Source organism: Ambystoma mexicanum, chromosome 11 (assembly GCF_040938575.1).
Source record: "Ambystoma mexicanum isolate Mex_15411 chromosome 11, UKY_AmexF1_1, whole genome shotgun sequence".
NCBI lineage: Eukaryota > Metazoa > Chordata > Amphibia > Caudata > Ambystomatidae > Ambystoma > Ambystoma mexicanum.
Genome location: NC_090934.1, coordinates 592687440 through 592713414, shown reverse-complemented (window position 1 = coordinate 592713414; position 25975 = coordinate 592687440). Strand labels below are relative to the sequence as shown.

At 50.1% G+C, this 25975-nt stretch overlaps 1 protein-coding gene across 4 annotated transcripts in view; it reads left to right on the top strand.

Moving 5' to 3' along the window:
- The window catches only part of TPCN2 (two pore segment channel 2), a 675604-nt gene that overhangs the window by 638131 nt on the left and 11498 nt on the right, over positions 1–25975 (top strand). For all 4 annotated transcript variants that reach the window (XM_069623451.1, XM_069623453.1, XM_069623452.1 and 1 more), the window contains one exon: positions 12835–12917. In XM_069623451.1, the coding sequence (XP_069479552.1) occupies positions 12835–12917 (83 nt within the window). The remainder of the gene's footprint in view (positions 1–12834; positions 12918–25975) is intronic.

Genomic DNA, 25975 nt, shown 5'->3' with positions numbered 1-25975 from the left:
GGAAGGGCTATAAAAAGATGCGTTTTAAGTGCTTTCCGAAAGGCCAAATGATCAACAATGGTACGTAGGGTCTGCTGAAGAAGATTCCACAAATTCGGAGCCGTGACCAAAAACGCTTTCCCCCTCCTCATACAAGAACCACTAACAATTCAACAGAGGACTCTGATCAAACCTTTGCTCCTAAATTGCTAACAGCCAACCGCGCAGTTTAGGCACACGTTTCAGCACTGGCTCCTCTTGAAACCTCTGGCAGCGGTGAACAGGGGAGGCGTGGCCAAAGGCTGCTCATTCCTAATCCCAGAAAGGGCTGGCTTTTGGCCCAGCAGGGACTGCAGGAGGCAGATGTCGGCGTCTGAACCTCATAAGGTGTAGCTTTGGTACTTGACAAGGACATGGACGACTGAAGCTCCTGCCAGTGCATGCCTTCCAAGGCACTTAAGGGGTGTGCCGCAAAACTTCTCACTGCCACAAGGCTGGAAAATTGCCCCCTTCGAAATTTGTTGGTTTTGAACCTTCTTTCAAGTATACCCAAGTCACAGGGGAAGAAGCTCAGGTGTCCCATTCCCATGACAAGGAAAAGACGAAAGATCACCTGAAGGATCCCCTTCCTCAGTGGCTCATCTAATCGGCACTCTTTTTCCTCTTTCTCCAGGAAGAGATACTACCACTCCTGCTTCACAGGCGGTGTTAGACTATGATAAAGCCCCACCTTCCAAACAAGTATTGTTCCCAGCTAGCTAGTCCACGATATAACAGTGGGAAGAGTTCAGGCTTCAGGTGGTAACTGTCTTTACAAGGCTCCAACTCTGGCAACCCTGGCACATGTAATGGAACCAAGCCCCACTGCCCCATCTGAGGCTGGCTGACGCTCCTCTTCAATCCAGAAGCGAATGCCTACTGTCTCTGTTCTGACTTCTATTGTGGGAGCCACACCCCTACAGCGGTGCTTGTATCTGATACTCTGACACGTTTTCTTGGTGTCAGCTGCAACACCACTTGATGCTGACACACCTCTGGGCTTCCAATTAAGCCAACTTTACTCCAAATCAGGCCAAATTGCCAGCGAAGAAGGGACCCTATTTCTTATGTTAGCCTATGGACTCTGGCAAAGTGGAGGATTTTCCAGAGGGATTTTACAGGTAAGAGGATGTCTTAACTTGTCTGGCTGCAGACTTGCACAATACCAGTAGGCTGCAAACATTGCATGAGCTTGATTTCATGCTAACTTCAGAGGCAGCGCTCTGGACCTCTGGAGCAGTCTGCTCCCTTGAAGCCTGTGGTTCAGTATGACCAAACTGCTATCTTGGAACAGTTTCCCTTAAGGCAGACACTTCTATTTAATCCAGCTGTTGCTGAACATCTGAAGGCAGATGCAATGAAGGCCATCTTGACTCTGGGTTTGTACAGAGACCTTGCCAAGGAGTACTGTCCTGCTCCCATGGATCAAGGCTTCTTCTTCCTGCGCCCCGCCCCACCCCAGTGAATCTAAGGGTCCAGACGGCCACTGCATTGTTCAGGTTAAATAAATTCCCATTCTTGACTCCCCCGCCCCCTGTACAGGGAAAGCAAAATGCTGGATAATACGAGCTTCAATGATTTTTCACCAGGCAGTCTGCCACTGCAGGTTGTGAGCATGTCATGCACCATGCCTAAGTACACTCATGCCTCGCAGAATCTTCAGAGATGGAGGGGTTCACCTCTTCGTAGACGGTGGGAGGCTGTGGCATGCAAGATCTTGCAATCAGGCCTGCGCACAGCAGTGTGGCTGTCGTACTTCAGAGGCTTTTTTTCGACTTGGAATATCAGATATTTCCCAGACATCCCGATGAAATGTCAGAATGTACAGTTTGATGGTGACCACAAATTTGGATCCAATGCCTATGAGCCTCTGCGATGTTAAGTCTCCAGGGTCATGGTGAAATCACTTGGCTTGGCTATCTACCGCTTTCTGTCACTTCTTCGAGAGGTAGTATTATCAGCCCCTTTCCTCCTTTTAGCGATGGGGGCATGGGTCAGTTGCCATCTGATGGTAGGATTCGAGGTGCTCAAAGAAACAATATTTTGGCCCCCACAATGCTCTCCTCCCCTGGTTTGATTTTGAGGTATTTGTATAACGCACTTAACAAAATAAATCGTATGTAGCTGCAGATTAAACTAGCATCAAGCCCAGAGTTGAAAAAGACACTGCCACAGGTCAAAACAAACTGAGTGAACTAGATCCATTTTAGTGTGTCTCGCCTAATCCAGTTACTTGAAAAGGTGGGTTTGCAGCACCCTTCGGAACTGATATAGCGATTTAAGGGCCCTGATCTTCAGAGTAAGCCTATTCCATATTTTTGGGCCGTACACTCCGAATCTTCGACAAAGGAATTTCCAACTGCAATTTGTCGCTAGATCGCAACTGACTGGTTGTGTGGTACGTGGATAGGTACAGTGAACATAGGTTGTTTACACACTTATAAACTAAGCACAGAATTTTTAAATCTGTGCAATCCTTAACGGTAAATCAGTGTAAAGATCGGCGAAGATTTGAGATTTGTCCAGTACAGCTTTATGTAGGACTTTGTCCACTGTTATCCAGTGGGGATAGGTTAGCTCTGCATGTCAAGGAGTTGCTGCACACCACCTCGAGTGGTACAGGTCTTGTCCCACAGTTGGAATCCCATTCTTCCATTGCCCCCAACCACCCACCTTCTGGTTTTCCCCTAGCCCAGATAAACTTCTGTTGGAGGAGATTCTCCAGCTTCTGTTGAAGGCTTCAATCGAGCATGTTTGTGCCTTTATTTGTTGGGTGGTGGAGGACGGGGGCCTGACTCTCATCATGGATCTGCAGCTTCAAAATTTGTACCTGTGCGCAGACAAATTCACTATGGTCACCTTGGTCCAGATCCAGTTTCAGGTCCTGCCCTCTGGCCTTTCCCCAACTCCTAAGGTGTTCACCAAGTGTTTGGCTGTGGTGGCCACAGGCCTCGGAAGGGACAGGCTTACATGCCTTTCCCTATCTTGGCAACTGGCTCATTTGACTGCACACTCCAGATCTGGTGTCTGCCCACTTGATCCACATCTGCTATTTACTGCACAGCTGTGAATTGTCCGTGAACAAGAAGTGCCAGGTCATTTCCTCTCCGGCACCACAGTTTATTGGGGAGGTTATGGACATGCACTCAAGTGGGGCCTTTCCTCCTGGGAAAAGTTTGACAAACCTCCTTCAGTGCAAATCTACCAATATTAGCATTGGGTCTCGTCTTCCGCCTTTCTGTGTCATCTACTTATGGGTCTCCTGTACTTGTGTTTTTCCAAAGGCTGTCAGAAAATGAATATCATAATAATAAAGGGGCCTCAGTTTCAGGGTGAAATAACAGACTTTTTTTACAGGTCTTGCAACAAGTAACACATTAATTCTTGGGATGGGCCAGCAGAAGAAAACTGCTTAGGAGGGTGCCATTTTCGGCAGCATTGGCCTCACTTGGCAGTTTGTATGGATACATCACTGGAAAGGCTTGATTGCTCACCTTGGTGTGCTGATGTGAGTGTAATGTGGTCCACCATGAGGGAACTTGTGAACCTCCTGGAACTACAGGATGTCAGACTAGCCCTAGTTGCTTTCCATTTAGCTGCATGCGTCATGTTCAGGTTCTGTTGAACAGTGTGACTATGCATTACCTCAGCAAGAAGAAATGCGTCTGTGATTCTGTGCTCTGGAAAATGACATCTACCTATTGGCAGTCTACCCAGCTGGGAAGGAGAGGACGGTTGTGTAACTTTGAGTGGGTGCTCGTATTTCTCCCTTGAGTGGGACCTATGTAAAGAACTTCTGGGCAATATCTTTGCCTCTTACCAACCCCAGCAAAACAGAAAGGAGATGGCTGGAAGGTTTTGAATTCATCATAACCACGGGCACTGCTCTGGGCAACCCTACAGACCATCATTTCTCAGCCTGCTGGCCATTACAGAAGGGGAAAAACCATATGCAAATCAGGCTTTGTCCTACCCCAAAAGGGGCAGTCCATCCCGAACTGCTAGGTCACATCCCTTCTGCACGAGACCACAAGCATCCCCAGACATGTTTCAGCATTGTTGGGCGTCATCAATGAGGAGTAGCTTGGGTCTCTAGCCCCGGCAGACTCGGGACCCACTTCTGGGCATACCCGTCCCACTCGGGTGGGATCTAACAAAAATTGCTACCACAGCTACCAAGTCCTACAAAACAATGCAGTGAGAATCATTAAGCAAAAAACTGGGAATCCGCACATCAGCGAAGCCAGGAAAGAACTTCACTGGCTAAAAATTGGAGAGAGTCCAATTTAAGTCCCTCACGCTCACACATAGATGTATTTTTGGTAAAGCTCCTGCATATCTGAAAACTAAAATCATTCCATACAAGCCCGCCAGAGAGCTAAGATCAGCCGAACAAGAACTGATTGTGGCAGCTCCTTTCAGACTAAAAAACGGGGCGGGTAAATCCTTCCCTATAACCGTAGCAGGCCTTTGGAACAATCTCCCTGGCCAGATAAGGATGGAAGCTAACTACCAACGCTTTCGTAAAAAACTGAACACCCACATCTTTAAGTAACATGCATAACACAACCTGACCAGTTAAATATTCAGCTCTAATCTCTTGTGCTTCCTGTATTTTGTTTGTCATCCGTCTTTCGTGTTCTTGTCTCTGCGCCTCGACAGCTACCGGCGCAATACAAATAAATAAATAAAATAAATAAATAAATGGCTTGTTCTGGTGGCATGTTATCAGGCATGTCTGCACTCCCCTCTGTGGGGGCATGAAAGACATATTCTTTATACCCCCTCACTACACAGTTCTTGCAGGGACTGAGCAATCCATTTCCACCTCTCCAGTTTGTTGTTCCTGTGTGATATGTCAACCTTGTTTTGATGTTTCTCGTGGCAGGTCTGTTTGAGCCCATGCATTCTTGCCCTTTGAGGTTTCTCTGCCATAAGGTGATTTTCCTGGTTGCCATCACATCCAGTAGCCGCTCTTTAGGTTAAAGCTCCCCATTTGGTCTTCTCCATAGAGAAAGTGACTGAGTGCAAGGCTGTTTCTCCAGCATGGGGTCTGGCATGGATTCACATGCTCATGAATATTCCCCGTCGTCAGGCTGGGAATCCTCGGTAAAGAAAAAACCAGTATCAGTTTCGTTTCTGATCTGTCTTTCGTAGTAATAACCAATCACTGGTCTCTGCGTCATACTGACCACAGCCAATGACTGCCCTCTACCTAAGCACCGCCTCTGGCAGCCATCTTCAGATTTTTACCGCACGTTCATGTGTTGGGATCCTCGTGCGATTGCTCTCGAGCGTTAGTGCTATTTTTTCACGTTTTTTCTCAAAAACTTCGTTTTTTTCGGTCAAAAGAGCCTCAAGCTCCACCGACTCTCCATCCGATCAACGGGGACCCGTGTCGGATTCGTCTGCGCCCCTCAAGGGTGAAGATTTCGTCGAGCTACGCTTTTGGAGGACTACAGAAGCTTCTCAGGCCCGGACATGGCCCAGGAGAAGGGAAGCTCGACGCCCGGAAAGCTGTTCAGGGTCTGCCCTGGATGCCAGCTGCAGAACGTCTTTAAGGAGGACGAACACTCCTTTTGTCTCTACTGCTTACATGAGGACAAGACGCACGTGGAGAAGGACTGTGCGTTTTGCGGCAATATGTCGGAGCGGACCATGAAGGACCGGCATCAACGTCTCGCCAACTGGCTGGAAGGTAAGAGCCCGTCAGGCGAGAAGAAGAGGAAGAAATCCGAGCGGTCTTCTAAGACCTTTGAGGACGCCCCGGCGACGGGGGTCCAACACAAGGCCAAGCACCGCGAGTCCGCTGGCACCGGGAGCGCCGAACGGTCGGGCTCTACGGGCGCCAGGCAGGGCGCACCCTCCCCGGCACCTTCAGCCACGAGCCAACGCTCTGGGTCGGGTAAGAGGAAGGGCGAGCACCCGGCGAAGCTCCTGGAGAGGCCCCGGTCGAGCTCGAAGGCCCCATCGGAGGGGGAGCGAGGCAGTGTCCCCCCCCTCAAGGATAAGGCGGTGAGCGCACCTAAGGTGGTGAAGGCCTTAATCCATCCGGCCAAGCCCTCTATCGATACTGTCGCGGCGGCCCTGGCTCAGCCTGTAGAGGCTACACCAGTGGTGGCGACCTCGGGGCTCAGAGTCTCCCTGCCACCTCGGAGGGAGTCCTCTTTTGTGCCCATCGATAGGACCCCCGTGAAATCCCCGGCGGGGAAGAAAAAGGGGGGGCAGGGCGTCGTCGTAGATTCGGCTTCAACCTCGGAGGAAGAGCTGATCGAGGTCTTAAGCCACGGCCTTGGCGTGGAAGAAGACCGGCCCGTCGGGATGGATCCAGACGCAGGTGACGACGACATCGTCGAGGGTGCCGACGGGGCCCCTGATCGCCCGTCGGATTCCCCTCTGCCAGCGCCGCAAGACAACTCGGCGGCCATTTTGTTGGCTATACAGTCCTTATGCTCAGAGATAAGGACGAGACTACCGTTGCCGACGGTGGAATCTCTCCCATCGGGGGATCCTGAACCGGGACCTTCTGGTGTTCCCCCGCGCAAGAAAAGAAGGATTCACCCTCCGCCTCCTTTTCAGCCGTCGCGCCCCGTCCAGCCCTCCTCCCCGTCCACCCGAGGGGATGATACGGGGACTGACACGGCAGCGACGGGTACGGACGACGAGGTATACGACGAGGATCTACCGTCGTCACCTCCCACCAGGGCTTCTCCGCCCGACAAGATTGGATCGTTCCACTCCATTATCGCCAGGGCATCCGAGCTTTTCCAACTCTGCCCTGAGGAGAAGAAAAAGGAAGGATTCCTTTATCAACGGCGCGAGGCTAAGAGGAAGACGGTCCTCACGGTGCCTCTATTGGACGACATTTGGGATGAGGGCCTCGCCCTCCTCAAGAACCCTTCCACGACGCCAGCTAGAAGAGACCGGTACGAGAAGAAGTACCGGGTCCCGGACGCGGCCCCCCTGTGCCTCCGGGCGCAGCCTACCCCAGACTCCGTCGTCTCCGCGGCGGCCAGGAAGAAAGCGGGGGGGGGGTGCGGCCTCCACATCGACTTCCCCACCGGACGGCGAGGGAAAGAAATTGGACGCTATGGGACACAGGGTCATCTTGTCTGCAGCGACGACGATTAAAGCGGCCAACGCCTTGGCTATCGTGGCTCGCTACGACAGGGAGCTATGGTACAAACTGGCTCGCCTGCTGGACTTCCTACCGGACGACAAGAGGGCGGATGCCCTGGAGATCCTACAGGAAGGTGAGGTGGCGTCGGACCACGCCATCACTATTGCGACGGACATCGCCGACACTGGGTTTCGCCAGTTGGGCAACGGCGTGTGCCTTAGGCGGCGTGGATGGCTCAAGGCTACGGACTTCCGTCAAGACGTACAGACCAGAGTCCTGGACATGCCGTTCGATGAGAACAACCTGTTTGGGAAAACAGTGGACGATTCCCTTCAGGCCATTAAAGCGGACACTGAGACGGCCCGGGCCCTTGGGGTTCTGCAGCAACGACGGACGCCCTTTCGGAGCAGCGGAGGCAAGGGCGCCTCCAAAGGTTCCGGCGGCGGTTTCTCCACCTACCGTCAAGCGGCCCGCTCGTCGTCTCAGGAGGCCTACAGACGACGAGGCAAGTCTGGCGGACCCCGCTGTCATCGCCAAGGAGGTCAAGGCGGCAAAGCCTCGTCGAAACAGGATTGAACCAGCCGTGGGGTCGGGCCCCCACCGAAGCACCCCGGTGGGAGGCCGGCTGGCGAGCTTCGTCAGCGTGTGGGAGTCCATCTCCACCGACCGTTGGGTGCTGGACGCCTTAGCCCGGGGCCACGCGCTCGAGTTTCAAAGAAGGTACCCGCGCGTCCCCCCCGTGGCCAGGAAAGAGCTTCACGTCCCTCAGCTTCTCCTGGAGGTAAAGGCGATGCTCAGGAAGGGCGCCATCGAAATCGTCCCAAAGAGGCTTCGGGGCTCTGGAGTTTACTCGAGATACTTCCTCGTGAAGAAGAAGAGGGGAGGATGGCGCCCCATCCTAGACCTGCGACGTCTGAACAAGTTCATCAAGGCGCAGAAGTTCCGGATGGTCACCCTCCAGCACGTCCTGGGTCAGCTGGAGGAAGGAGACTTCCTGTCGTCGTTGTATTTGGAGGATGCCTACTTCCATATTCCCATCCTAAAAGGGGCACCGAAAATTCCTCAGGTTTGTGGTCCAAGGGCGTCACTACCAGTTCAAAGCCCTCCCCTTCGGACTACGGTCGGCACCCAGGGTATTCACCAAGTGCCTTGCACCGGTGGCGGCGCAGCTGCGCCGCGAGGGGATCCACGTCTACCCCTACCTGGACGACTGGCTCATCCGAGCCAAGACACGGGAGCTCGCCGTGGAGCACACGGCAAGGACCGTCCAACTTCTCACGGACCTGGGATTCTCCGTGAACTACGCCAAGTCCCACCTGGTACCCGCGCAAAACGCACTGTTTCTGGGAGCGAAGCTCGACACAGTGTCCCTTCTGGCCTCCCCGTCGGAGGAAAGGACCAGGTCCATCCTGGGCAAGGTACAGCGGATGTTGGTTTCCGACGCGGCCAAGGTGAGGTCCATCAAGTCCCTCCTCGGAATGATGTCTTCTTGCATCTACCTCATTCCCATGTGCAGGCTCCGGATGCGCCCGTTGCAGGAGTTCCTGGACGCGCGCTGGATCCAAACGACGGGCGGCTTCGAGGAGAGGATCACACTCGACGAGAGTTTCCGCCGAGCGGTCCGGTGGTGGGGCACCCGCGCGCATCTGACGGCGGGCATGGACTTCCAGACCCCAGACCACCAGGAGACAGTGACCACGGATGCCTCCCTGGAAGGGTGGGGAGCGCACACCGAAAATCTGCACGCGAGAGGCCTTTGGCTCCCGACGGAGAAGTCCCTCCATATCAACGTCCTGGAGCTCCGTGCAGTGTTCTGGGCCCTCAGGTCCTTCCTTCCGTCCCTCAAGGGCAAGGTGGTGAGGATCTTCACCGACAACACCACCACCATGTTTTACATCAGGAAACGGGGAGGAACCAGGTCCCCAGCACTGTCCAAGGAGGCGCAGGACCTGTGGCATTGGGCTGTCGCCCAAAGGATGTTTCTGGTGCCGTTTCATCTGGCAGGGATAAAAAAACACCATCGCCGACTCACTCAGCAGGGGCTGCGCTCGTGCCACGAGTGGGAACTACGGCAGGATCTAGCGGATCACCTCTCCCGATGGTGGGGCACACCCCAGATCGACCTGTTCGCGACGGCGACGAACTCCAAGTGCCGGAGGTTCGCCAGCAGGTTTCCCCAGGCGAGGAGCATGGGCGATGCTTTCTCGCTCCCCTGGGAGGGCCTGTTCCTCTACGCGTTCCCTCCTTTGCCACTGCTAATCCGGCTCGTCAACCAGCTCAAGAGGTCACGGTGCAGGATGATCCTCGTCGCACCTGCGTGGCCGAGGCAGATATGGTTCCCGGACCTTCTGGACTTGTCAGCGTCCCCGCCAATCAAGCTGCCGGTGGACGCGGATCTACTCTCCAGGGATGGAGGCGCCATCCTCCACCACGACCCGAAATCGCTGAACTTGCAGGCCTGGCTCCTGCAGCGCTAGAGTTTGGAGGATACGACATACCGGCCGACTGCAGAGAGGTTCTTGCAAAGGCCAGGGCGTCCTCGACTCTTAAATGCTACGGACACAAATGGAAGAGGTTCTCTGTCTGGTGCCACGCACAGAAGATTAACCCTCTACGGATTACGGCTCCCCAGGTACTGCCGTACCTGCTGACGCTGGCCAAAGCTGGACTGGCACACCCGTCCATCAAGATTCATCTTGCTGCGATCTCCCGATACACCAGAACCACGGGGCGGACGTCCTTGTGGTCTCATCGTCTGGTGAAAGAGTTCATGAAGGGACTGTTCAGATCGTTCCCGCCGGTGAAGTCCGGCCCCGGCGTGGGAGCTCAACGTGGTGCTGACCAAGCTCATGGGACCTCCGTTCTAGCCTCTGCACTCGGCCCCGTTGAAGTTTCTGTCGTGGAAAACAGCGTTTCTTGTGGCCATCACCTCCGCACGACGGGTGGGAGAGATCCAGGCCCTTTCCTGCAAGGCCCCGTACTTGACTTTTCACGACACAAGGGTAGTGCTCAGGACGCACCCCTCCTTCATGCCCAAGGTACCGTCGGACTTCCATCTCAACGAACCCTTGGTGTTGCATGTGTTCTTCCCGTCGCCTTCGTCGCCGGCTGAGAGGACTTTGCACTCGCTGGATGTGGCTAGAGCGCTGAAGTTCTACGTGGACCGCACGAAGTGTTTTCGGAAGACGTCACAACTCTTTGTGAACTTTGGACCTGTCAATCAGGGGAAGGCTCTCTCGAAGGCTTCCATTTCCAGATGGCTCTCCGGCTGTATCATGTACTGTCATCGGTTGGCAAACCGACCGCTGCCTGGCCGTCCGAGAGCCCATTCCACCAGAGCGATCGCAGCTACCACGGCGTTCCTTTCTGGTGTGCCCCTGCTGGACATATGCAGGGCTGCTACGTGGAGGTCGACGCACACCTTCACGAAATTCTACTGCGTCGATCGGGATTCCAGGGAGGAGTCCAGGGTCGGCCAAGCAGTGCTGCGCAACCTGTTCGCCTGAGGTGAGCCTGGTGAGGAGGTAAGATGCTTAATGTTGAGTTTGATGTAATGCTTAATGTTGAGCCTTTGCCACCTCCCGTGGTTGTGCATGTGTGTACTGCTATGTATTCTTTATTCATGAGCATGTGAATCCATGCCAGACCCCATGCTGGAGAAGGAACAAGTTACTTACCTGTAACTGTTGTTCTCCAGCATGGGTCTGGCATGGATTCACATGCGAACCCTCCCGCCTACCCCTCTGCGGCTCTTCACTTGGTCATACTGCCACTTCACGTGCTTCCAAATCTGAAGATGGCTGCCAGAGGCGGTGCTTAGGTAGAGGGCAGTCATTGGCTGTGGTCAGTATGACGCAGAGACCAGTGATTGGTTATTACTACGAAAGACAGATCAGAAACGAAACTGATACTGGTTTTTTCTTTACCGAGGATTCCCAGCCTGACGACGGGGAATATTCATGAGCATGTGAATCCATGCCAGACCCATGCTGGAGAACAACAGTTACAGGCAAGTAACTTGTTCCTTATCCTTCCCAAGGTCGTCAGACGTTCACTTGTCATACAAGATCAGTCTTCTTGTCTTCTACCCAGCATTGAATCCTTCTACGACGGAGGAGAGGCTTCATCGTCTAGACCCCAGCAAGTTCTCAGCCTCTCTGTTACTCTGACCAGTTGATTGTTGGTTTTACTGGTGCTCAGTAATAGCCACTAAGAAGACTGTCCAGTGGATCCCACTTTAACTTTCTAAATGCTACGTTCTGGCTGGTAAATGGTGCCTGAGGATCTCTGGGCCCATTTCATCCAGGACCTTCCACCTATGGCTGCATGCATTTTTCAAGCATTACTTCCCATCTGGTTAGGTCAGGACTCATGCTTTGCTTGCATGGTGTTTCAGAGTTTTCTGGTGAAAGTATTCATCCCTGGCTCGCCTCCTTTTCTCTCACCTCTAGGTCCTGTACTGCTTTGCAAGCCTTTTTAAGATCAGTTATCTGTGAGAAGAATGAATTCCAAATTCTTAGTCCATTCTCCCACAGATTCCACTTAGCTCTCCAAACCTACCTGCCGTTGTAATGTCAGCAATTCTGTGGTCCCTCAGCAGCTGAGTTGGAGGAACATTTGGTGCAACTGAAGTTATGGCTAGAGATAGCCCACATCTTTGGGGCATATTCTTCTGCAGAAAATGCATATTTCTTATGAACAAACTTATGAACAAACTTTCAAAAATCTCCTCCAATTTTAGAAATCACCTGTAGATTTTGACATGTTTGACAGTTGCAGATTTCACCCATGTACATTTGGACTTTCCGACTGCAAAAATCTGAATACAAAATTCTGCGGATGTTCACAAAGTTTTCCTTCGATTTGAACTACCTTTAGTTATGGGGCAAAGCTGGCTCCATATATACCACTTCTATCACATCCAGAAGCATGAGCGCAAACCACACAGAGCACAACCAACAGTGCAACACGGTGCATCCTCTGGTGGTTACAAGATCTTTAGAGGCCATACTGATGATAGAGTATACATTTCCAAGATGAGTTATCTGTGTGAGGAAGGACTAATGCATAAGAAAGGACATTGCCAAAGGTAAGTAGCTTGTGCTTCTGTTGTGTTTTTGTGCTCCAGTCACTTGGACATATTTCAGAAATATGTACGTGAAAGACTTTTTGAACTGTAGTGTCACAAAAAGTAAACGTTTAAACAATACATCAGTGAGGCGGGACCTTCATTTAGGAAATGTTGCAGGGGTTTAGTTTACTGATGTGATTCATACAGAAAAGTAACCAGTGCAATAGTAATTGAACTGTTCAAACATTAGATGATTTTGATAGCTGCAAAACAATGTAGTTGACCTGATCCAAGCATCGCCAAAAATCAGTGTGAGGGTTCATTCTCTGCAGGGGGGCAAATTGGGGACAGTAAATTGATCACCTACCACCCAACATTACTTCTGCTTGGCCACTACTGTTTCAACGTTTGAGTACTTGAGAACCTCTAACAGGGAAAGGTTTAAATCCTCTTACCATGAAGATGCTTTGTGTTGGAAGATTTATTTTGAGGGACATAAAAATATCTGTTATGGCAAACAAAAATGGACTTTTCCATATTTTTCTAGTTTGTTATGAAAGTGGTTAAAATGCTCATTACTAATGTTACCCTCTCCCATCCCTCTGATTTTTTCCATCTATTTTAGGCTGCTCTGGTAACACTATGGAATGTGATGGTGGTCAACAATTGGCAAGTTTTCTTGGATGCCTTTTCTAGATACACAACTCCGTAAGTTTTCCCATTCTTCATATTCCTCTGTTCTTAATATATCTGATAACTCCTTTCTAATATTGCTCCACTCGATAACAGTTTTGTCTGGAGCAAAATTGAGTTGGTGTTTGAATGGGTGTGCAAGAAATAGAGTTGGGGACGGAATATGTTTGCAGTAAGCTCCCAGAAGCTTTTTTTTTTTTTAAATTAAAATGGCATTTGCATTGTATGAGTTAACTAGAATCTGGCAGTGCATTTAACACGAAAGGAACCACAGTATTTGGGTGTTCCACTGTAAGCATGGAGTAAAGATCTTCTTTTCAGTGCAATGGTACCTTTCACCCCTTTCACAGTTGATGTGTTGATTCACTGCTAGCTGTGGAAGTTCATCGCAACATAGTGGCCATCTGCACTCAATGCTCTCCCAAGAGCCATCTATAGAGTTTTACTCTGATCGGTCCAGACAGGTACCAGTCTTTTGCAATATCTACAGCTGGTATTACTTTCCTGGCCAATCCTGCGAGTAACCACCAGCGATATCAGATAATGGGTTCTTTGTCTACTCCTCCAATAACCAGAATGTAAAGCAGCAAAATCTTTTTGTAGTTGTATTTATTGAACATTGGGGATCTAATTGCTATCAGAAATGCTACACCTAGAAAGTAATAAGGACAACGGAGGCAGTGCCTGGGTAATGGAGCCTTTACAATACAAATGAGTAATAGATGAGCATATCAGTTGCTGAATATGTAGCTCTAATAGGACACAGGCCGGGATCAGAGACAAACATACATCAATAAGATGCGCGTTATAGGGCTAGTGCCAAATCATGTGAGTAATGTACGTCTTTACATTTTGCACCTAAGTATGTAACATTATCAGGAGGGGTCGACTGGGAAAAGTTCATGAGCAGGGCCACCTGGGTGAGGGGCACCCCTTATTTGGCTAGAAAGGGTAGCTTGGGGCTGATCTTAAATGGCTCCAGTAATAGGCTGGATTTAATGACCAAAGGGTAGCATTCCAGTGGAAGGAGGCCACGCTAAGAGAAGAAGCATAAGGGAGAGCATGGGACTGGAAAGGTTGAGGAGAGTAGAGAGAGATGCAGTCGTTAAAGTAGAAGGGGCAAGACCATGGAATTGTAGACTAGTGGTAGGGGATTGAAGAGAGCATGATTTTGTAGGGGAAGCCATGTAGCCTGATGTCAAAGAGTAGAGGGGTTTGAGACCAAGAGGTAGTGTCGAACATTAGTCCAATTTGTGGAGTACAAAGGTTGTTTTGAGTGTTTTACCAAGTAATGGCCAAGGTCTGGGTCAATTTACTTTATATAGAGAATACTCTTCCCGGCATTGGTGGAAGTTGCTATAGTGAATGGTTGGAGTTTTGGGTCGCTGACAGTGAGGACCTCAGTGCTGCATGCTTTGGGTGATCGAGTGAGGAGATAAAGAGGGAAAGCGATTGAAAAGTGGGGTTGGCATTTAGGAAGGAGAACAATGACTTGTGTCTTGGAGGAGTTTAACATCAGACAGCGTCGAGCAAGACCATCAGATGGGAGGGAAATGTGCAAACGATCTGGGTGTTGTTGGCAATTAAAGTCCCAAGAAAAGATGTGCCTTTCCCGGGAGGAGGTGTAGATAGAAAAGAGGAGGGTGCCGGGGTCTGACCCTTGGGCGAACAGCCACAGGGAAACTCCAGTAGGAAGGAGTTTGTTGGAGGTGGTGTTGGTTCCATGACAAGGATTAGAAGCAGTCAGAGCGGTAAGAAGCCACTCAATCAAGTGAGTCCACAGTGTCAAAGATTGTAGAGATCAAGTAGCATGGGGATGGAGCAGATGGGGGAGTGTTGAGCAGTTAGAAAATCAGAGAGGTGGGTGAGGGTGGTTTCTTGATTGGAATGAAATGCATCAACGAGTAACTGGTGTTTGAGGCAGTTGACAATTCAGTTAAAGACTCCTCTTGCGAGTATTTTAGTGGTGGGGGATTATAGACGTGTCTGTCTAAAGAGGTACTGTTAGTGTCGGCAGTGGCGTTCTTAATTGTGGGCATGGTTACGGCTGTTTTTGTAGCAGGTATGCAAAATACTTGTGAAGAGGGCGACATCTGAGAGGGAGGAGAGGTAAAAGGAGGGGGCGGGTTTAAGCCCTTCAATTGTTTTTGTGCGACAGGCACAATGGGAGCACAGACTGGGTTAGCAGAGCAGACATTTGGTAACAGTTCAGAGAGGTGGAGGGGGATAGTGTGTAATATTGTGGAAAGACTTGGAGTAACAGGAGGTAGACGTTTGGAGATGTTGGGAATGCTAAGACTGTGTACAATTTTTTTTTGGAGGCAAAATAGTTAGCGTAGAGAGGATAGGTAGCATTGTTTTTGAGGGATGGTAGCATAATAATAATGTATAATAATTTGTTTTTTATGTAGCTCTTTAATCTAAAGCGTATAGCCTGGAGGGTCATAGAACGTCTGTGTTTGTGAGCAGAGAATATGTGGTCATTCTAGGAAGAGGATTCGGCAGAGCTGAGTGGTAGTGAGGACAAGGGGAGCGTATTTTTAGGCAGTGAGTTTGGGAGTGATCTTTAACCAGTGATGTAGGTGGAAAACCTATGGTTTATAGACTAGCACATCCACAACTTATTACATTTACTCCCTGGAAACAGGCGAATACTCCCAGCAAAATATAGGACCCTTCAGCATGCTTCCACCCATACAGCTATAGGCGGACATGTTCAGATCAGTCGAATAGCATGTTCGCTAGGGAGGTACAAATGAGTGTGGCTTTAAAATCGTATCCATACCTAAGGAGGCAATACCTGAACGCCCCATTTGTTTCTAGAGGTATACGTTCTGTAGAAGGTATGCTCTTTTGTGTTTGAACTGATGACTTGATAGTTACTTCCTTAGTATCTACGTATCTCTTTAGAGCTTGGTTGAGGTGGTTGAAAGTTTTGAAAACCGCAGCATAAAGGTGCTGATTGATGGGAACAGTCTTAATGTTCTGATGGGATTGCTTTTAAAATGAATTGCTGTATTGATTGTCTATTTATTGTATGTATTGTAAGGGTGCAGAAGTAAGACTCTGACATGGAGGGGGTCATCATGGTTGTTAAAGACTTTTATTAATATGAGAAAAGGAAAAGAAAACCCTATCTCGCTCTAGGTCTGAGAGGGGTCTGCCTACCTCAACAAAAATACTAATTACTAAAAATAATTGGAAGGGGCTTCCCCTACAGAAGCAGTGAAGACACTGTATTTACAAAGATGATTTTATGCTCTATGTGAGAAACCTGAAGATATTCTCCCACCTGCTCCCCCTGGATCTTCCAATCAGGTGGCCAGGGAAGGGCCATCACTTTTGGATATCAACCCTGGGGGTGGACAAGCGAGGGAGGATCATGGGGGATTATGAGGAGAATACCCAAGTGTGAGACATGGGTTTCCCCCTCATCCAATTATATACCAACCCACTCTCCATCAGCCCTAATGGGGTATTTTCAGTCACACCACATCTTTCCCTCCTCATTTACAGCAAGTACTGGGATGAGGAAGAGGTGACTGAGAATAATGAAGATTGCCCATAGAAACAACATAGGAATACAAAGGGAAGCCTACCATGGAACACCTTTGAATTGCCCCACTAATAGTCAGGCAAGGTCAGGCACTTTTCTTCAACTGTGCACACCCGACTCCAATTGACTCTCACCTGCACTATGTAAAGGGTGATTTTAGTCAGCCTCGTTTAGCGATCTGGGGTTTATGGATGGCACAAGGAGGCCAAGGAGCAGAAGGCTGCCAGGAGAGGAGCTCAGAAGTGCGGGATGCCGAGACACTGGCCTGGTGTGTGTGAAGGACTGCAGCGTCGCAAGGGAGACGTGTCTCCAGGGAGATGGGAGCTGGACGGAAGGCAGTCTATCGGCCTTGTTTAGGCCAGTGCTCGTTCCCCTGGGACGTCTGCGGGTTGCAGGTCTGTCTGAGGGGCAGGTAGTGAGACCCTGACCTCGACCCAAACATGACCTGCTCGCCGGTGCTGCACTACTGTTGATGAGTTTTGTGAACTAAAGAGAAACTCTGTAGCGTGCAGGGAGCCGGAGCGTGAGCAGGAGTGCTGTGAAAGGAAGAGTCCGGTGAGCGAAAGTTGAAAAAGAAAGCAAAGTAAAGCGAAAAAAGATAAAGGCAAAGCGAAGCAGGCGAAAACTTGAAAGCAGCAAGAGAAAGAAAGCGGAATGTCAGAAAAAGTGTGCTAGAGCAGCAGAAGTAAAAGCAGATAAGAGGGGGCGCGAGTAACTAAAAAATAAGGAGAGGGGCACAAGCGACCCGAAACAGAGACAGTAAGAAGGAAAATGGACAAGGAAGAGAGGGTGAAAGTAAATTGAACATCAGAAAAGGGTGCAAGCGACCCAAAGGAAACACAGTGGGTGCAAGAGAGCACGGTAAGAAAAAAAGGGGGTGCAAGAGAGCACAGTGAAAAGTAAAGAGAAGTGTGCAAGAGGCACTGACAGGTGGAAAGAAGGTGCAAGTGTGCACGACAGAAAAAGATGTGCAGGGCGCACAATAAAGTAAAGAAAGGACGGGGTGAAAGAGGCACAGAAGAGGAAAAGGTGCCAGAGAATGAGAGGGGTTAATGGTCAGATTGGTCGCACCTGGGAGGAGCAAAGAACCTTGGGTTCTCCAACATCTCTGATACTACCCACATGAAATAACTGTACAGTGAAAGGTACATCCTGACAAGAGAAACTTTTTGTTTGTGTGAAACTTGAGGCCCCTAGACTTGGGGAAGGGAACCCCCCGAGAGGCCTAACAGGAACTGTCTTTTTATTTGGAACTGGAAGGCTCGAAGCTTGGGCAAGGGAACCCCAAGAGACCCATAGACCTCGTGAACTTTATTGATTTGGTGCAAGAGCCCTACGTGGAAGGATCCAAAGGCAACACTTTTGAGTTGAGATATTTTGAACTGGCAGAACAACAGCTATTGGTAAGAGTACCTGAAACCAACTGTGGGTTTCATTTTTCTTTTGAATCACCATTTTTCCTTTGAGAAGATCCCCGATCACATTTAGTTTAACAGTGAGGGCAAACCTATGTTTGGACACAGATGAACTTAGGTTTTGGACTTAAGGATATCTATGGCCCTTATATTCTTCAGTTGAGGGAACAACCCCCTTAGATGTATGGCCAGATAGGCATTACACCAACCCCAATAACTTTGATAATAAAGGTTTTCAAACTGTTGCTTTTGAGTCTGTTTCTCCCGATACCATGCCTGTCTCACATTTGCTGTTTATTTGTATCTGTGATGTAATGTCGATATGATAAATAAAGGAACGATTAGTAGTAAAATTGTATCTGTTTTGGAGTTAAAATATAGGTTTACACCATTCAAACGTTTTACTCCCAAAATAGAGTAACGTACTCCCACTTCAAAACCTCATCTGCAACCATGGCTGCAATACACACAAATGAGGATTGGAGGGAAAGTTGACTCTCCCCCTCCATGTGTGGGGGAGATTCTTAAAACCCTTAAACTTTGTATTTGGTGTTTCAGGAATTAGGTCCTCTGCCTCATCATTGTACGCTCTTTGCAGACTTCTCCCTCATCCTTCAGTGTCTTCCACCACTTAAGGGTGAATGAGTGTATTATTTAATACATTGAATAGATTGCAGAGCTAACTTTCAGAAGGTGCTGGTCAAATCTTAGATGGTGGAGGAAATTATCCAAATCAAAGGGTCTGAATTTTGTGAAAGGTTAACTTTGTAAGGGGACATTCATTTTTATATTTTTTTCAAATAGGAATTTACATTGGACAGAGTGGGGAGGAGGAGCAAAGTTTCCTTGGTTGCAAGGGCCTTAAAGCCCTGAAGAAGATGGCCTCAGTTTTTGTGATATAAAATTGTTGCCGACACTTCTGCTGCTTGGGACAATATAACATCATCTACAATTAAAGATGAATTGAGTTTTCTACTCCCATGTTCTTCACCATGGACAAAAAGTGACGAGGGAACTACAGTAGTTCTGGAGATAGACCTTTCCTTTTAAGACACACTGTGCCTCATTACAAGTATGCCGGTCCGGAAATAGCAGTGCCACCTTTTTCTGGTCCGGCATACTCTGAGTTGCGATGTCGCTAACACTGTCACCGCAAGTGACATACCGTAACCGGCAACACTGTGACCGGAATCTGTGGCAAAACCGCGTCAGCCATGCCTGAGACACCGGCATGGCATTGGTATGTGCACATTCCGAACACCACGTACACGGAAACACTGTCATGGACATGTCGGTAGCACTGTGATTCCCGCGCCCCAAACGCCGGCATTGCGGACCAAGTGTTAACTAGAGTCAGGTGTCCAGAAATAGCCCACAGGTGGCCCAAATCAGCCCATGTGGCCACCATGAGCACTGCAAAACCCAAAAGGACCACTCCCACAGCCGAAACCCCTTCCATTACTACCATGTTTGCAGTAGCAGTACTGGAGGTGGAGGCCCTCGGGCCTACAACTTGAAGAGGCAGAAGATGCGGCAAAGGCACTGGAGGAGGAGGAGGAGGACGACGACGACGACGACTATCATGGCCCTGCAAAACAACAATGGCCAGCAGTTTGCAGCCCTCATGCATAAGGCCCACACTCGTTAACCCCTTAACTGCCAAGGGGTCGTCCCCCCCCGTGCCAAGGTCTTTTTTGGTGATTTCGGTATGTCACCATTCAATCCCTTGTAACTATTGTGTTACATGAGATATCTCTGCTAAATTTGTCAACTTTTCTTCCCACCTGTAGGTGGTCCTAACGCCACCAACAAATCCTAGTTTGCTGTAGGGGGCTGAGAGAAAATAACCAAAAAGGGAGAACATTTTGGGTTTTTTCAATAAATGCCAATAAAATGATGTACAAATAAGCCTGTGGTTTTTTTCCTTGTAAGAGCTAGGAACAAATGGTTTGCTGTGCTGAATTTGCCACCTTCCAGGCTTCCAAGAACAGGTTGAGTGGAAACCAAAAAAACATATTTTGATATGGTTACCAGCAGTTTTGTGAGAGGCGATTTTCGCCTTTTCTTCCAATAGGAAATGTGTGGACGGAATGGAAGAGGAGGTTAGGAAAGCTGAATGGGAAGACAGAAAGGCATACATTTCTGAAAAGTAGACAACATTTCAAGTTTAGGAAGGGGTGATTTGCGCAGGTCATGCAACAACTATGTAGGTTAAAGTTCGATAGTTTGGGGAAAAATTGGGAAAATGACAGATACAAAAGGTATGTGGTGGACATGGGTGGCCCTGTCAGGCAATGGCTTCTGTGAATTTTGAGAAAACCTCAACCAGGCTACATTCCCCGACTCTTCAGTTAGGAAATCAGTACATTTTTTGTGATGTTTCACAAAACGAGCAATAACACAAGGCAAAAACTGAGCCATGTTACACAGGCTTTTTTATGCTTACAGCCTGAACAGACGTACTTGGCATGTGTAAAGTAAGGAAAACAAATGTGGTAAGGAATGGCATGCATACACTTTGTTAAACAGAACAGGTAGACCTTTTGAAGGGTTGGTGACTTGTGCAGGTAACAAAAGTGTATAGTGCCTAAAGCAGCGACTAAATGTAGGTCACATTTGGAAAACGAAAGGGTTGTGTGCCAAAGTGCAGCAGCAAATGTTCGAAAATGGTATGAAAATCACGCACACACAACAAATGTCCTACCTTCTCACGTTCCCAAGTATGTCCCGACAAAAAAAGATACCTCACATGTGTGGGTACACCTACCTGGGCACAAAAGGAAAAGACTTAACCACTGGTAACCGCAAGTGTTTCAGCAGAGCAGACTTTGCAGGAATTTGCTCTTGTGGACAACCTACAGATTTGGGTCTGGGGTGTTGCAGCCACCAAGAAAAACAGGGAATTCCATGCACTTGCGAAAAGAAGACACCCGTGGGAATCCACAGAGGTGTGACTTGCTTGAATCGCCTCAGAATTTATTACACACAATCCCTGGCAAAGTCTGAAATTTGGAGAAAAAAGACATATCCCTCTGCCCACCCACCAAAACACACCGCCAACAACACATGTCCTACCTTCCCGCATTTCCACAGGTGTCCCGGCGAAAACAGCACCTCACATGTGTGGGTGCACCTACCTTGGCGCAAAGGGAAAAGGCTAAACCACTGGTAACCCAAAGTCTTTCGGCTTTGGGAGACGCTGTAATGCAGGCCAGCCAGAATTCCAGGATGGTTGGGGATCATGTACCTGGCCTTGGGCACCCGTCTCAGAGGTGGGATGACCATCCCCAAGTTCAGCGGCAGTCCCAGGAAGCCCTGGCAGGGTCCCCCTCCCTTCCCGGAGGTAAATTCTTTAACGCATCCCAGCCAGAGCTCCAGGATGGTCGTGAGTGATGTCCCTGGCCTTGGGCACCCATCTCTCATGTGGATCGATCATCCCCTAGCCCAGCCTGGAGCTCTGGCTGGTCTGCCTTACCGCCCTTCCCTCTGGGGAAGAACGGGGATGCTGCCGGAACTGCCAATGGACGTGGGGACGGTCGATCCACATGGGAGACACCCACCCAAGGCCAGGGACATCACCCCCCACAAATCCTGGAGCTCTGGCTCGGCTGCGTTACAGAATGGGGACCCTGCAGGGTCTCCCTGGGACTCTGCAGGGGCTCGCGCCGAGTAACGCAGCCCAGCCAGAGCTCCAGGCTGGGCTTGGGGATGGTCGACCCACATGGGAGAGGGGTGCCCAAGGCCAGGGACATCACCCTGACCATCCTGGAGCTCTGGCTGGGCTGCTTTACAGATTTTACCTCCGGGAAGGGATGGGGACCCTCCCCAAGCCCCCTGGGACTGCAGTTTGGCTTGGGGATGGTAGACACACATGTCCATCACCCCTAACTGTCATGGAGTTCTGTCTGGGCTACGTTACAGCTTTCCCCCCGGGGAAGGGATTAGCACACTGTCGGGCCTACCTGGTGGGGAAACGCTGTAACGCAGCCCAGCCAGAACTCCAGGACAGTAAGGAGTGATGTCCCTGACCTTGGGCATTCGTTTCCCATGTAGCTCTACGGTCCTCAAGCCCAGTAGCAGTCCCAGGGAGGCCCGGCAGGGTCTGAGTCCTTTCCCAAAGGGAGAAGCTATAACGCAAGCCAGCCACAGCTCCAGGCTGGTGGGGGGTGATGTTTCTGGCCTTGGATGGCTGTCTCCATGTGGGTCGACCTTCCCCAAGTCCAGCGGTAGTTCTGGGATGCCCCGGCAGGATCCCCATTCCTCCCCGGCCGTGACATCTTTAACGCAGCACAGCCAGAGGTGCAGCCTGGGCTTGCGGACTCTCAACCCACATGGGAGAAAGTCGCTCCCAGGGAAACACCAATGTTACGCTGGCATGGGGGCCCATTTGTGGGCTAACCCTGCAATTGTCTGAGTCTACCAAAATACCTAACCATACGGCCAACTCTCGACCACACCACCCACAATCCAGCCCCAGCCCCACCCACCCCACTGACAATGGGCCCTAACCGTAGAATAATAGTACTCGAAAAACGGTGCAGCTGCTCGCATAGAAAAAGCTGTAAAGGAAACAAAAAACATTTGTGAACTATAGCCAGCCCAGCAAAAACAAATCATAACTACTACTCTCCGATCATGGCCCCCCTTTCAAGCCATCCCTGGTGGTCTACCACCAGTAAAAACACGTGCCCCTTCCTAGGGACAGATTGCACTAGCAATGTGCCCCCAGGGAGGGCTACATGAGACCCCCCCTCCATTTTGGGTGGAGGGGAGAGGGCCACCCCTCTTTCCATTACAAACATCTGTGGTGGTTTAGTTACACCCCCCCCACCCCTAACTCATGTATAATTTTATAATGTTCTTTCTGTTTTGCCCCTTCCGTTGGGGCATATGGGCACATTAGTGTGTCCATCTATGTCCAAGGTGGCCAGAACATACTGCCCCATGCATTGGGGGGGCCATTCCAATGTTTTCTGGTGGCCCTCTCCCCCACTCCCCAAATGGATATGGGGGGCATCTCATGTACTCCTTCCTAGGGGCAGATTGCACTAGCAATCTTCCCCCAGTGAGGGCTACATGAGATGCCCCCCATCCATTTGGGGTGGGGGGGAGAGGGCCACCCCCCTTTCCACTAAAAACATCGATGGTGATTTAGTGGCCCCCATACCCCCACCCAAAACAAGTTATTTTATTTTTCTGCCCTCAGGGTGGGGAAAACGTACTGCCCAGGCTTGGTGGGAGGGGGAGGGGAGGGCTGTGGCAAGATTTCTGATGCCCCACCACCTCAAATGGATGGGGGTATCTCATGTACCCCTTCCTAGGGGCAGATATCTGCCTCCAGGGAGGGCTACGTGATGCGCCCCTCCTTCCACTTGGGGTGGGGGGGGAGAGGGCCAACCCCCTTTTCATTATATCTGATCACTGGTGGTTTAGTGCCCCCCCCTGCCACTCCCTCATCCTCTTTGTTTTCTAATTTTTTAGTTTGTTTTGCTCCTTCTCTAGGGGCAGATGGGCACATGAGTGTGCCCTTCTGCCCCCAGGGGGGGGCAAACCATACTGCCTCAGGCTTGTGGGGAGGGGCTCTGCCAATATTTCCAGTGGCCTCTCCCCCCGACCCCAAATGTATGAGGGGCCTCTCATGTACCCCTTCCCAGGGGCAGAAATCTGCCCCTAGGGAGAGCTACATGAGGTGCGCCCCCATCCACTTAGGGTGTGGGGTAGAGGGCCACCCCCCTTTTCATCATAAAAATAAAATCCTGCTGGTCTAGTGGCCCCCCACCGTAAATCTTATTATTTTTTTTTTTTTATTTTTTTCTGGCCCCTTTCCGTGGGGCAGATGGCCACCAATCTACCCCCAGGGGGGGCAATAAGTGTGGCCCCATGCTTTGGGGGATGGAGGGAGGAGGGCCACTTACATAGTAAGCAGCCCCCTCCCCCCCACTTAACAAACAGATCCCAGGTGGTCTAGTGGCATTGCTGGGCAGTGATCAAGCGATCTGCGCCCGATCCACACTCAGGAATGCTTAAAAAAAGGTGTTGTTGGAAAGGGGAGCCTCCCCAATGTACCTGCCGATTCTGTCACAAAAAACAGCCCTCATCGAGTTCTGGTGATGAGGTATTTGCCGTAGATGAACAGGATAACTATTTTTATATCCTCTCCTGGGAGCCAGACTGTACCTGAAGGAAACCTTAACGTAGCTCCCTCAGGTGTGTACAGGAGCAAGCTGGAGCCATAAAGTACGAGGCACAGGGACTGTGGGGTCATGGAAAACAAAGACAGGGAGGGAGCCTGCAGCACAAATCACAACAGCGATGACCGAGGCATCCGGTGTGGGAAGAAATACAAAATTGCCTTGAGAAAGCTTCAGGCTCTGTTTGGGAGGGTGGAGGTGGGGGTCCCTACCACTGTCTTGCATAGACCTTCTAGAGGTCTTGGGAGGGCCAAACATAATGGTACTGACCTAACGCAGCTGGCCGGTAGATTGGGGAGGGTAGAGGACACAGGATTGTGATAGTCCTCTGTACAGTGACAGGGTCCAAGGGAGAGTGACCAGAGGATCCTGCCCATACTGCACCTGGGTCCAACATCCAATGGCCCTGGGTGGCACTCTGCCCCCAGTCAGCCCTTGGCAGGCCCCAGAACCATTAAAGGGACTTCAGAACACCTCTTGATGTCAAATATTTCTATGTTTTATATGATATATTTCTATAGAGTGTTCTGTTGTCTCTTTAAGGGGGCATGATATGATATGATAGTTTATTTATATAGCGCCTATACACAATGTGTTTCAAAGCGCTTCAAGGCACGGGAGGGAACCAGAGAAAATTCAATGACATTCTCACAGGCCATGAACAGTAAGGATGTGAAATTAACTATCGTACTCGGCCTGACGCCATTTCAGATAGTGCAAGAGCTAAGACATAGTTAAGGAAGGGAGTGGGAGAGTGGAAAGGAAATGGAAACAGACAGGCAACTACCGTACTAGGCCTGATGACATTTCTGGTAGAGCCAGAGAAAACAAAAGGTGAGGGAGCAGGGTGCAGAAAGGGAGGGGAGGAACAAAACAAGCGACTATCATACTAGGCCTGCCGACATTTCAGATAGTGCTGGAGGGCGGGTAGGGAGGAAAAAAAACAGTAATGTGAGGGTGGAGGAAACAGACAAGGTTGCTAACATATTAGGTCCAGGGACAATTCTGATAGAGTAAGTGCATAGAAGAAAGTAAGGGGAGGAGATAGGAAAAGGGAGAAGGGAAAGGAGGAGAGAACAGAGAGTAAGCAGTCAAAAAGAGTGGAGAAGCAAGAGTGGAGAGCGAATACAATTGCAGAAGTCAGTAGTAACACATAATGTTGCAAGCCAGGATTCAAGATGAAGATGGGAACAGCATGATTCGGGGGCCACCATGAGTACAAGATGCAAAGGAAGTCCAGCATGAGTTGAGAGAGTGAAGCACCGTGAATGAATGAAGTCCATAAAAGTCAAATTCAGCATTGGCCACAAGACGGTGATAGTGAAGCCAGAATGTATCAGGACAGACTCCTGCAGAAATAGGCTGGAGGAGATTGAGGGGGAGAAGGGTAGAAGAATCAAGAAAAACAGGCAACACCTGTGTGCGAGAAGGGGGAGCACAAGGGAACATAACAGGGCGACTAGAGGGGGTGGGGATGGCCTGTGGGGACAGAGGGGGTAATACATGTTGGTGCATGCTTACCTGCTGTCTGAGCAGGGGGTCGGGCCCTGGGTCCTCCTGGTCCGAACAGGTCCAAACAGGAATTGCCCTTTTCTTCGTCTGTCCTTCTCTTAGGATGCCTAGGCGAGAGACGCCATTGATCTAATAGTTAAGAGCAGGAAGGAAGAGGCAGGGCTAAGAAGGTGGGTGGTGATTAGGCCAGGTGACCTAGATCTACTTGCACCTGCTCCACATCTGCAAAGGAAAAGAGGCTGTAGGGCTCCTTAAGTAGGGAAACAGAGCGGCATGCAGGAAGGCACCAAGTGGGTGGTGAAAAAGAGTTGTATGCTGTAAAACATCTGACGTTTGTGGTGTGCTTGTCAAGAGACACAGTGATGGGCTACTCCACTGATATCCCCCAGTTTACAACAC